The sequence below is a fragment of the Oncorhynchus nerka genome, linkage group LG20, assembly GCF_034236695.1.
Source record: "Oncorhynchus nerka isolate Pitt River linkage group LG20, Oner_Uvic_2.0, whole genome shotgun sequence".
In the NCBI taxonomy this organism is placed as follows: domain Eukaryota; kingdom Metazoa; phylum Chordata; class Actinopteri; order Salmoniformes; family Salmonidae; genus Oncorhynchus; species Oncorhynchus nerka.
In genome coordinates this window covers 75454195-75467531 of record NC_088415.1, presented here as the reverse complement: position 1 = coordinate 75467531, position 13337 = coordinate 75454195, and the positions used below count along the sequence as shown (strand labels likewise).

At 44.2% G+C, this 13337-nt stretch overlaps 1 protein-coding gene across 9 annotated transcripts in view; it reads right to left on the bottom strand.

Moving 5' to 3' along the window:
- Positions 1-13337, bottom strand: part of LOC115103140 (ATP-dependent 6-phosphofructokinase, platelet type-like) — a 42596-nt gene that overhangs the window by 3302 nt on the left and 25957 nt on the right. For 3 of the 9 annotated variants that reach the window (XM_065005777.1, XM_065005776.1, XM_065005778.1), the window contains 5 exons: positions 10167-10237; positions 9948-10035; positions 9168-9320; positions 919-1071; positions 29-193 (listed from right to left, as the gene is read on the bottom strand). In XM_065005777.1, the coding sequence (XP_064861849.1) occupies positions 29-193; positions 919-1071; positions 9168-9320; positions 9948-10035; positions 10167-10237 (630 nt within the window). The remainder of the gene's footprint in view (positions 1-28; positions 194-918; positions 1072-9167; positions 9321-9947; positions 10036-10166; positions 10238-13337) is intronic. The other 6 variants (XM_065005783.1, XM_065005779.1, XM_065005781.1 and 3 more) reach the window with 2 other exon arrangements.

Sequence of the window (13337 nt, the reverse complement as noted above, 5' to 3'; positions counted from 1 at the left end):
CTACCTTATGTAAAACAATGTCCCTCACCTGGAGGTCTCTGATGTCGAAAGGTTCCTCATAGATGTAGACAGCGTCAGCCCCCGCAGCCAGCCCCCCGACACTGGCCAGGTACCCACAGTACCCCCCCATGGTCTCAATGATGAACACACGCCGCTTGGTCCCACTGGCAGACTGCTTGATGCGGTCACATGTCTGACACACACACAGATGCTCATAGTCAGATCAAATAGGCACACAGGATGTGTCCATAATGGCACCCTATTCCCTTTTTAGTGCATTACTTTTGACCAGGGCGAATAAGGCTCTGGTCAAAAGTTGTTCACTATAAGGGAATAGGGTGGCATTTGTGACACAAACCAATGTTACAATTATCAATAGCATGCAGACAATGTTGTTTTGTTAGGTAATAGCTACTGTACATACAAAATGCTCTGTATTGGTATCAAACATGCTCACACAATTACCCAAAACATGCTCCATGTCACAATATAATACGATCATAAAATACAAACAGCATTTCAAGATTTACCAGGATGCAGCTCTAGTCTCAAAGAATTCTTCCATAACATCAAACCAGAAACCAGTTAGTAAAGGAACAGGAAGTCTAATTCTAACTAGTAAAGCATGTATGTTCTAAGTGTACACAAATGGGGTTGTTTACATTGTGTGCGTGTGAATGTGGAAGAGAAATCATGGGAAATATCTGTCTGTTGCCAGTCTATATTCCCACAATAGTTTCACAATGTCAATCATTTCAACCCTGTTAAAAGCTGTGTTCTAGCCTGAGTGCCAGTCTGTTTGTGCTATCATGTCAACTCATTGCCACTCCTTGTCATGCTTGGCTTGACAATGACACCAATGGAGTTGGCAAAAAGCATAAACAGATCTGGGACCAGGCTATGTGAGTTCTACCTTACCTCCACGATGGCATTGAGGGAAGTGTCTGCCCCGATACTCAGATCAGTACCAGGCACATTGTTACTAATGGTGGCAGGCAGCACACACATCGGGATGCAAAAGTCCTCGTGGCTGGTCCGGGCCTCATAGAGCTGCAGCAGACACTCAAACGCCTGGTGAAGTGGTGCGGCACAAACGCGTTACACCACTAGGTGGAGCATCTCATACTCAGAGAGACTCTACTACACGGTACCCTAGTATGGGTCTTGTCCCAAATGGCACCCTATTCCCTATGTAGTGCAATATATAGCCCATAAGGCTCTGGTCAAAAGTAGTGCAGTATAAAGGGAATAGGCTCTCATTTGGGAGGCAGATCATACTACATGTTACCCTATTAAGGCCTGATGTACACCCTACCCCATGTAGTATCTGTGTGTGTAAGGCTCTTTCCGTGCAAGAGAGGAGTTGGCTTGGTATCCCATTGGCAAAGACGAGACCGAAGAGGGGCGGGGTTGGTTGGTCACCCTAGCTGGCAGACAGACAGAAGTGTTGTCGTGGAAACTACAGTAGACTCAGTCAGTCACAATGCAGCCTGGCGATACTGCACTTGACCTCACAACGTGAGGGAACTTTTGTACGCAAGTGGCAAAATGCTGGTCGTTATCCGTCAGGTCCACTACCCATGCAGACAATCGTGTTCAAAACAAAATGGTGGTCTGTCCTGGTTGAAAACAACAATTAGATAGGCTATTACTGTTCTATGAATAATTTAATCTCCCTTTATTAAAGTTATTAAAGTGAATTAACTTCTTTCTCCAATATAGTATAGTGTATATTTGTTTCAGATGCTTCGTGAGAATCTAGCTTTTGTTGATAATAGAAATAAAATCAACTAGATGGGTAAAGTAAAATGATTGGTTAGAGAAAACATCTAAATGTTAGTACAACTACGACTTCTACTTCATTCATACCCTTCTCTTCCAAACCTCCACCTCATCCACCTGGCTTGTAGCCATTTGGATAGCAGGATAGGAGTGTTATAGAGCTACGGGTTGTGTTAAACCAGACCAGGGACCAGACATCTCATCATGTTTAGTAAACAAGGTGCAGGGAGAACAATGGAAGTGGCAGGGTGCAAAACATGCCACGTCACTAGTGCATGCCCCTATCTACCACTTACCTGGGACCTAACTGAGAGCTCCACTATGACATTTACCAGCAGAAACAACAGACATCAGAGGCCTCAGACTGAAAGAACTAGCCCTAATATAGTACTACACTCCTAATATTACCCCAACCCCTAATACTACCCCTACCCTTAATATACAGTGCCTTGCAAAATTATTCATCCCCTTGGTGTTTTTCCTATTTTGTTGCATTACAACCTGTAATTGAAAAATATTTTATTTGGATTTCATGTAATGGACATACACAAAATAGTCCATATTGGTGAAGTGAAAAAAATAACTTGTTTCTAAAAAATAAAAAACAGAAAAGTGGTGCGTGCATATGTATTCATCACCTTTGCTATGAATCCCCTAAATAAGATCTGGTGCAACCAATTTCCTTCAGAAGTCACATAAATAGTTCAATAAAGTCTACCTGTGTGCAATCAAAGTGTCACATGATCTCAGTATATATACACCTGTTCTGAAAGGCCCCAGAGTCTGCAACACCACTAGGCAAGGGACACCACTAGGCAAGGGGCACCACCAAGCAAGCGGCACTATGAAGACCGAGGAGCTCTCCAAACAGGTCAGGGACAAAGTTGTGGAGAAGTACAGATCAGTGTTGGGTTATAAAAAATATCAGGAACTTTGAACATCCCACGGAGCACCATTAAATCCATTATTAAAAAATGGAAAGAATATGGCACCACAACAAACCTGCCAAGAGAGGGCCGCCCACCAAAACTCACAGACCAGGCAAGGAGGGCATTAATCAGAGAGGCAACAAAGAGACCAAAGATAACCCTGAAGGAGCTGCAAAGCTCCACAGCGGAGATTGGAGTATCTATCCATAGGGATTGGAGTATCTATCCATAGGACCACGTACACTCCACAGAGCTGGGCTTTACAGAAGAGTGTTTGTTTCACAAGAAAAAATATTTTTTTCATCTTCAAAGTGGTAGGCTTGTTGTGTAAATCAAATTATACAAACCCCTGAAAAATCTATTTTAATTCCAGGTTGTACGGCAACAAAATAGGAAAAATGCCCTACCCCTAATATACCTACCTCTAATATACCTACCCATAATACTAACCCTACCCCTAATACTACTCCTAATATACAGTGCCTTGCGAAAGTATTCGGCCCCCTTGAACTTTGCGACCTTTTGCCACATTTCAGGCTTCAAACATAAAGATATAAAACTATTTTTTTGTGAAGAATCAACAAGTGGGACACAATCATGAAGTGGAACGACATTTATTGGATATTTCAAACTTTTTTAACAAATCAAAAACTGAAAAATTGGGCGTGCAAAATTATTCAGCCCCTTTACTTTCAGTGCAGCAAACTCTCTCCAGAAGTTCAGTGAGGATCTCTGAATGATCCAATGTTGACCTAAATGACTAATGATGATAAATACAATCCACCTGTGTGTAATCAAGTCTCCGTATAAATGCACCTGCACTGTGATAGTCTCAGAGGTCCGTTAAAAGCGCAGAGAGCATCATGAAGAACAAGGAACACACCAGGCAGGTCCGATATACTGTTGTGAAGAGGTTTAAAGCCGGATTTGGATACAAAAAGATTTCCCAAGCTTTAAACATCCCAAGGAGCACTGTGCAAGCGATAATATTGAAATGGAAGGAGTATCAGACCACTGCAAATCTACCAAGACCTGGCCGTCCCTCTAAACTTTCAGCTCATACAAGGAGAAGACTGATCAGAGATGCAGCCAAGAGGCCCATGATCACTCTGGATGAACTGCAGAGATCTACAGCTGAGGTGGCAGACTCTGTCCATAGGACAACAATCAGTCGTATATTGCACAAATCTGGCCTTTATGGAAGAGTGGCAAGAAGAAAGCCATTTCTTAAAGATATCCATAAAAAGTGTCGTTTAAAGTTTGCCACAAGCCACCTGGGAGACACATCAAACATGTGGAAGAAGGTGCTCTGGTCAGATGAAACCAAAATTGAACTTTTTGTCAACAATGCAAAACGTTATGTTTGGCGTAAAAGCAACACAACTCATCACCCTGAACACACCATCCCCACTGTCAAACATGGTGGTGGCAGCATCATGGTTTGGGCCTGCTTTTCTTCAGCAGGGACAGGGAAGATGGTTAAAATTGATGGGAAGATGGATGGAGCCAAATACAGGTCCATTCTGGAAGAAAACCTGATGGAGTCTGCAAAAGACCTGAGACTGGGACAGAGATTTGTCTTCCAACAAGACAATGATCCAAAACATAAAGCAAAATCTACAATGGAATGGTTCAAAAATAAACATATCCAGGTGTTAGAATGGCCAAGTCAAAGTCCAGACCTGAATCCAATCGAGAATCTGTGGAAAGAACTGAAAACTGCTGTTCACAAATGCTCTCCATCCAACCTCACTGAGCTCGAGCTGTTTTGCAAGGAGGAATGGGAAAAAATGTCAGTCTCTCGATGTGCAAAACTGATAGAGACATACCCCAAGCGACTTACAGCTGTAATCGCAGCAAAAGGTGGCGCTACAAAGTATTAACTTAAGGGGGCTGAATAATTTTGCACGCCCAATTTTTCCGTTTTTGATTTGTTAAAAAAGTTTGAAATATCCAATAAATGTCGTTCCACTTCATGATTGTGTCCCACTTGTTGTTGATTCTTCACAAAAAAATACAATTTTATATCTTTATGTTTGAAGCCTGAAATGTGTCAAAAGGTCGCAAAGTTCAAGGGGGCCGAATACTTTCGCAAGGCACTGTACCTACCCTTAATACTACCGCTAATATACCTACCCTTAATACTACCTTTAATATACCTACCCATAATACTAACCCTACCCCTAATACTACTCGTAATATACCTACCCTTAATACTACCGCTAATATACCTACCCTTAATACTACCTCTAATATACCTACCCATAATACTAACCTTACCCCTAATACCACCCCTAAAATACATACCGCTAATCCAACCCTACCCCTAATACTACCCATAACCAACCTAGCCCTAATCCAATCCTACCTCTAATATACCTACCCCAAAATGACCTACCCCTAATACTACATCTACCCCTAATATGCCTCCCCTAATACTCTCCCTGCCCGTAAATGACCTACCCCAATACTTCCCGTACCCCTAATATACCTCCCCCTAATACTATCCTTACCGCTAATATAGCTACCCCTAATACTACCCCTACCCCTAATGTACTTACCCCTAATACTATCCCTAACCATAAATGACCTACCCCTAATACTACCCCTAATACACCTCCCCTAATAGTATACCTACCCTTAATACTACCCCTACCCCTAATACTACCCGTACCCCTAATACACCTCCCCTAATAGTATATCTACCCCTAATACTACCCCTACCCCTAATACTACCATACCCCTAATACTACCCGTACCCCTAATACACCTCCCCTAATAGTATATCTACCCCTAATAGTATGTCTACCCCTAATATACCTAACTTAATATACCTAACATGCTTCTACACCTGCATTGCTTGCTGTTTGGGGTTTTAGGCTGGGTTTCTGTACAGCACTTTGATATATCAGCTGATGTAAGAAGGGCTATATAAATACATTTGATTTGATATACCTACCACTAATACTACCCCTACCTCCGATATACCTACCACTAATACTACCCCTACCTCCGATATACCTACCACTAATACTACCCCTACCTCCAATATACCTACCCCTAATACTATCCCTACCCATAATATAGTACTACTCCCCTAATACGACCCCTAACCCTAATATACCTCCCCCTAATAGTACCCCTAATCTACCTCCCCCTAATATACCTACCCCTAATACTACTCCTACCCCTAATACTACTCCTACCCCTAATCTACCTACCCCTAATACTACTCCTACCCCTAATATAACTACCCTAATACTACTCCTACCCCTAATCTACCTCCCCTAATAATACCCCTACCCCTAATATACCTATCCCTAATATATCTACCCCTAAAACTAATCCTACCCCTAATTACCTACCCCTAAAACTAATCCTACCCCTAATTACCTACCCCTAAAACTAAACCTACCCCTAATCACCTACCCCTACCCCTAATACTACCCATACCCCTAACACACCTACCCCTAATACCCTCCCTACCCATAAATTACCTACCCCTAATACACCTACACGTAATACTACCCCTAATATACCTATTCCTAATACTACCCCTACCCATAATATACCTATCCCTAATACAACCCTACCCCTAATATACCTATCCCTAATACTACCCCTACCCCTAATATACCTACCCCTAATACAACCCTACCCCTACCCATAATATAGTACTACTCCCCTAATACTACCCCTGTCACTAATATATCTACCCTTAATATACCTCCCCTAACACTACCCCTAATATACCTACCCCTAATACTACTCCTACCCCAAATATACCTCCCCTAATACTACTCCAACCCCTAATATAACTAACCCTAAAACTAAGTCTCACCTACCCCTAATTACCTACCCCTAAAACTACTCCAACCCCTAATTACCTACCCCTAAAACTAATCCTACCGCGACCCTTAATTACCTACCCCTAATACTACTCCAACCCCTAATCACCTACCCCTAAAACTAATCCTACCGCGACCCTTAATTACCAACCCCTAATATACAGTGCCTTCAGAAAGTATTCACATGTTGTTGTGTTCCAGCCTGAATTTAAAATGGATTACATGTAGATGTGTGTGTCACTGGCCTACACCCAATACCCCATCATGTCAAAGTGGAATTATGTTTTAGAAATGTTTACAAATTAATACAAAAATGAACATCTGAAATGTCTTGAGTCAATAAGTATTCAAACCCTTTGTTATGGTAAACCTAAATAAGTAAAATGCTTAACAAGTCACATAATAATTGCATGGTCTCACTTTGTGTGCAATAACAGTGTTTAACATGATTTTTGAATGACTACCTCGTCTCTGTACCTAAGGTCCCATGTCAAGCAGTGATTTTCAACAGATTTGACCACAAAGACCAGCAAGGTTTTCCAATGCCTCGCAAAGAAGGGCACCTATTGGTAGATGGGTAAAAAAAAATATGACATTGAATATCCCTTTGAGCATGGTGAAGTTATTAATTACACTTTGGATGATGTATCAATACACCCAGTCACGACAAATATACAGGCGTCCTTCCTAACTCAGATAGGAAGGAAACAGCTCCGAGATTTCACTACGAGGCCAATGGTGACTAACACAGTTATATAATTTAATGGTTGTGATAAGAGAAAACTGAGGATTGATTAACAACATTTGGAATTACTCCACAATGCTAACTTAATTGACAGAGTAATAAAAGGAAGCATAATATTTGCAACAAGGTACTAAAGAAATACTGCAAAAAACCTGGCAAAGCAATTCACTTTTTGTCCTGAATACAAAATGTTATGTTTGTGGCAAATCAATATAACACATTACTTGTCATGGTTCCTCCTGACAGAGGGCGGCAGAGACCGCCCTAGAGACTTTTATTGGACTCCGGTATGTCTTATTCTTTTTTTTCTGTGGTCCTTTGCAGAAGCTTGAATTGTTTACTGTGTGTGGTCGTTTCCTGAGTGAGTTTTTGAGACTTAGTGTTTTTTTTGTTTTTTTTTCAAGTGTACTGTGGTCCTGCGGCTACTGTTTCTCAGTAAAGTATTATGTTTATCCTTAACCACTGATTCCTCGTCTGGTCTCTTCTCTGCACCTGGGTCCAACCTCACCACGTCACATTACTGAGCACCACTCTCAATACTTTCAAGCATAGTGGTGGCTGCATCATGTTATGGGTATGCTTGTAATCGTTAAGGACTGGGGAGTTTTTCAGGATAAAAAACTACATGGAATGGAGCTAAGTACAGGCAAAATCTTAGAGAAAAACCTTGTCAGCTTTTCACTAGACACCAGGAGATTGTTTCAGCGGGACAATAACCTAAAACACCAGGCCAACTCTACATTGGAGTTGCTTACCAAGACGACAGTGAATGTTCCTGAGTGGCTGAGGTAGTTTTGACTTAAATCTACATGAAAATCTATGGAAAGACCTGAAAATGGTTGTTTAGCAGTGATCTACAACCAATTTGACAGAGCTTGAAGAATTTTGAAAATAATAATAGGCAAACGTTGCAAAATCAAGGTGTGGAAATCTCTTAGAGACTTACCCAGAAAGACTCACAGCTGTAATGGCTGCCAAAGATGCTTCTACAAATTATTGACTCACGGGTGTGACTACTTATGTAAATGAGATATTTCTGTATTTCATTTCCAATAAAACTGCAAAAGTTTCTAAAAAACAGGCTTTCACTTTGTCATTATGGGGTATTGTGTGTAGATTGGTGAGAGAACCCCCCCGCCAAAATGTAATCAATGTTGAACTTAGGCTGCAACACAACAAAAGTGGAATAAGTCAAGAGGTATGAATACTTTCTGAAGGCACTGTACCTACTCCTAATGCTACTCCTACCCCTAATATACCTAACCCAAATTACACCCCTACCCCTAATATCCCTAATCCTACTACCACCACTAATCATATACTACTCCGCCTCTTTACATGGGTTGAACTTTAATGAAATCACTGTTAACTTCTTGCTGTTTGTACAATAGTCTCTTGCAACTGATCAGAGGATAAGTTGTCATACTATATCTAACTCTTTCACTTAGTGTTTACTATGGCTTTTTAAACTCTACCTAACTCTTTCACTTAGTGTTTACTATGGCTTTTTAGACTCTACCTAACTATTTCACTTAGTGTTTACTATGGCTTTTTAAACTCTACCTAATTATTTCACTTAGTGTTTACTATGGCTTTTTAAACTCTACCTAACTATTTCACTTAGTGTTTACTATGGCTTTTTAAACTCTACCTAACTATTTCCTTTCAGATGATCAAGTAGCACATGCATACCTCGGTCAACACAAATCAGTTTGGTGCCTTTAGGTAACGCTCAGTTACATTCAGCCAGTTGTGATGCTGGTAAATGTCACGCCCGAGCTGCGATCAGTGAAGCCCCCAATTCTGATTGGCTGGAGGGTGTTCTTAAAACACTTGCGACCTCTGACCCCCAGCCAGACTTACATCAGTAATAGCATTCAAAGCTGTGTCTGCGCCAATGCTGAGGTCAGAGCCCGGTATATTGTTGGAGACCGTGGCAGGGACCATAACCATGGGGACACAGAACTCATTATATTTCTCCCGGGCAGCGGACAGTTCCATGACTCCCAGGAAGGCCTACAGTACAGGGCAGAGCCAGGGCTTTAGAGCGGAGAGTTAATTGGGTAGCATCCCAAAATGGCACCCTATTCCCTATATAGTACACTACTTTTGACCAGGGCTGGTCAAAAGTAGTGCAGTGTATAGGATATAGGGTGCCATTTAGGACACAGCCATAAAGACAGGACAAGGTGGGCGGAGCCAATGTGAGGGAGCCGGGCCTATCAAAACGGACAGTGTGACATAGGAAGCACCACACAGTGTAACTGACACAGATATGGGGGACACAGGGAGGAGAGCCTGAAGGGTGCTAGGAATTGTGGAGAAATATGTTCTTAATAATCATAGGAGGGAATAATGGAGAATATTTTGTCACTTTAGATTGTGAAATGAATGAATACAACAGTGTGACAAACGTAGAAAAATATATGAGACAGGAGTATATTCCAGTGTATTTCTCAAAGATTATTATTAGTATTACTATTAGAGTGAATTACTATTACTAAAATGCAAAAAAAAAAATTCACATTTATAAAAAGTACTATATACAATTTTGTAATGCATAGTAGTGGTATAATACTGTAATAATATTAAACTGCTATTTCAATGTCCAATGCATTTGATGCTGTGATGAGCTGTACATACCTCAAATCCACCGATAACAAGCAAAGCATTGATGTTATGTATCCTGATTTGTTCAGCTATCTTATCAAGATGCTTCGCTGGAAGGGTTCTGAAATAAGGAATGAAAATCTGTGTTACTCTACAGTACCCGATATGTCAGTGTTGACTTTCCATGCTGCACGTTTTGAAACACTTGTTGTGTCCCAAATGGCACTCTATGGGCTCTGTTCATTGGCCTACCTCTTTGTTCCCAGTATGGACCCCCCTTGTCCAGTCCAACCACCTACATCTCCCCATTTAATCTCCTTTATCTGTGTGGACACAAACACAATAAAACTACGTTTGAGATTGAGGTTTCAAATGTGTTCTGAGTAGTCTCCATAAAGCTCTCCTAATTGCTAACATCCTCATTCATTACGTTCATTTCAATGGGACACAAAACATGCTAAAGGAAGGAATGACATTCTAAAAAACAATCACGCACATCAGATTTGCAGTCAATGATATAGACATATAACATCTATCCTGCTTTGTATGATAGCTTGATTGTACTGTATTATTGCTCATTGAAGCACACAGGCTCTAATCTACCAACAGTACTCTACCAAGGTCTCACTCATCCCTCAGTGTTGGGCAAGGTAAAGTAGCATTTGACCATTATTTTCAATCACTTATCCCTGCCATCATGCTTTCCTCCAGCTGAGTGCCCAGGGCCCTTGAAACAAAGACTGACCCAGCCAGTGTTGTTTGAGGTCTGGTGACAGAGAGCGTGGGTGACAGAGAGAGTGGGTGACAGAGAGAGTGGGTGACAGAGAGAGTGGGTGACAGAGAGGGAGTGACAGAGAGAGTGGGTGACAGAGAGAGTGGGTGACAGAGAGAGGGGGTGGGTGTGAGGGTGAGAACGTAGGGGTTAGAGGCCTAGGAAATGGGGATGAGAGTGGAAGTGAGAGAGAGGCCTGCATAAAGGAGAAGGGGTGAGAGAGAGGCCTGCATAAAGGAGAAGGGGTGAGAGAGAGGCCGGTGTAAAGGAGTGGGGGTGAGAGTGGAGGTGAGAGAGAGGCCTGTGTAAAGGAGAGGGGGTGAGAGTGGAGGTGAGAGAGGCCTGCATAAAGGAGAGGGTGTGAGAGAGAGGCCTGTGTAAAAGAGAGGGTGGGTGAGAGTGGAGGTGAGAGAGAGGCCTGTGTAAAGGAGAGGGGGTGAGAGTGGAGGTGAGAGAGGCCTGCATAAAGGAGAGGGTGTGAGAGAGAGGCCTGTGTAAAAGAGAGGGTGGGTGAGAGTGGAGGTGAGAGAGAGGCCTGTGTAAAGGTGAGGGTGGGTGAGAGTGGAGGTGAGAGAGAGGCCTGTGTAAAAGAGAGGGTGGGTGAGAGTGGAGGTGAGAGAGAGGCCTGTGTAAAGGTGAGGAGGTGAGAGAGATGCCTGCATAAAGGAGAGGGTGTGAGAGAGAGGCCTGTGTAAAGGAGAGGGGGTGAGAGTGGAGGTGAGAGAGGCCTGTGTAAAGGAGAGGGGGTGAGAGTGGAGGTGAGAGAGGCCTGCATAAAGGAGAGGGTGTGAGAGAGAGGCCTGTGTAAAAGAGAGGGTGGGTGAGAGTGGAGGTGAGAGAGAGGCCTGTGTAAAGGTGAGGAGGTGAGAGAGATGCCTGCATAAAGGAGAGGGTGTGAGAGAGAGGCCTGTGTAAAGGAGAGGGGGTGAGAGTGGAGGTGAGAGAGAGGCCTGTGTAAAGGTGAGGGTGGGTGAGAGTGGAGGTGAGAGAGAGGCCTGTGTAAAAGAGAGGGTGGGTGAGAGTGGAGGTGAGAGAGAGGCCTGTGTAAAGGTGAGGAGGTGAGAGAGATGCCTGCATAAAGGAGAGGGTGTGAGAGAGAGGCCTGTGTAAAGGAGAGGGGGTGAGAGTGGAGGTGAGAGAGGCCTGTGTAAAGGAGAGGGGTGAGAGTGGAGGTGAGAGAGGCCTGCATAAAGGAGAGGGTGTGAGAGAGAGGCCTGTGTAAAAGAGAGGGTGGGTGAGAGTGGAGGTGAGAGAGAGGCCTGTGTAAAGGTGAGGAGGTGAGAGAGATGCCTGCATAAAGGAGAGGGTGTGAGAGAGAGGCCTGTGTAAAGGAGAGGGTGTGAGAGAGAGACCTCTTCTGCATAAAGGAGAGGGGGTGAGTGAGAGGCTTCTTCTGCATAAAATAGAGAGGGGTGAGAGAGAGGCCTGCATAAAGGAGAGGGGGTGAGTGAGAGGCCTCTTCTGCATAAAGGAGAGGGGGTGAGTGAGAGGCCTGCATAAAGGACATGGGGTGAGAGAGAGACCTCTTCTGCATAAAGGAGAGGGGGTGAGTGAGAGGCTTCTTCTGCATAAAATAGAGAGGGGTGAGAGAGAGGCCTGCATAAAGGAGAGGGGGTGAGTGAGAGGCCTCTTCTGCATAAAGGAGAGGGGGTGAGTGAGAGGCCTGCATAAAGGAGAGGGGGTGAGTGAGAGGCTTCTTCTGCATAAAATAGAGAGGGGTGAGAGAGAGGCCTCTTCTGCATAAAGGAGAGGGGGTGAGTGAGAGGCCTGCATAAAGGACATGGGGTGAGAGAGAGGCCTGCATAAAGGAGAGGGGGTGAGAGTGGTGGTGAGAGAGAGGCCTGCATAAAGGAGATAGGGTGAGTGAGAGGCCTGCATCAAGGAGAGGGGGTGAGAGAGAAGCCTGCATAAAGGAGAGGGTTTGGAGTGGTGTTGAGAGAGAGGCCTGCATCAGAGGGTTTGGAGTGGTGTTGAGAGAGAGGCCTGCATCAAGGAGAGGGGGTGTGAGAGTGGGGGTGAGTGAGAGGCCTGCATCAAGAAGAGGGGGTGAGTGAGAGGTCTGCATAAAGGAGAGGGGGTGAGTGAGAGGCCTGCATAAATGAGAGGGGTGAGAGAGGGGCCTGCATCAAGGAGAGGGTGAGTGAGAGGCCTCTTCTGCATAAAGGAGAGGGGGTGAGAGAGAGGCCTGCATAAAGGAGAGGGGGTGAGTGAGAGGCCTCTTCTGCATAAAGGAGAGGGGGTGAGAGAGAGGCCTGGCCTGCATAAAGGAGAGGGGGTGAGTGAGAGGCCTCTTCTGCATAAAGGAGAGGGGGTGAGTGAGAAGCCTCTTCTGCATAAAGGAGAGGGGGTGAGAGAGAGGCCTGGCCTGGATAAAGGAGAGGGGGTGAGTGAGAGGCCTCTTCTGCATAAAGGACAGGGGGTGAGTGAGAGGCCTGGCCTGGATAAAGGAGAGGGGGTGAGAGAGAGGCCTGGCCTGCATAAAGGAGAGGGGTGAGTGAGAGGCCTGGCCTGCATAAAGGAGAGGGGTGAGTGAGAGGCCTCTTCTGCATAAAGGAGAGGGGGAGAGAGAGGCCTGGCCTGCATAAAGGAGAGGGGGTGAGTGAGAGGCCTGGCCTGGATAAAGGAGAGGGGTGAGTGAGAGGCCTCTTCTG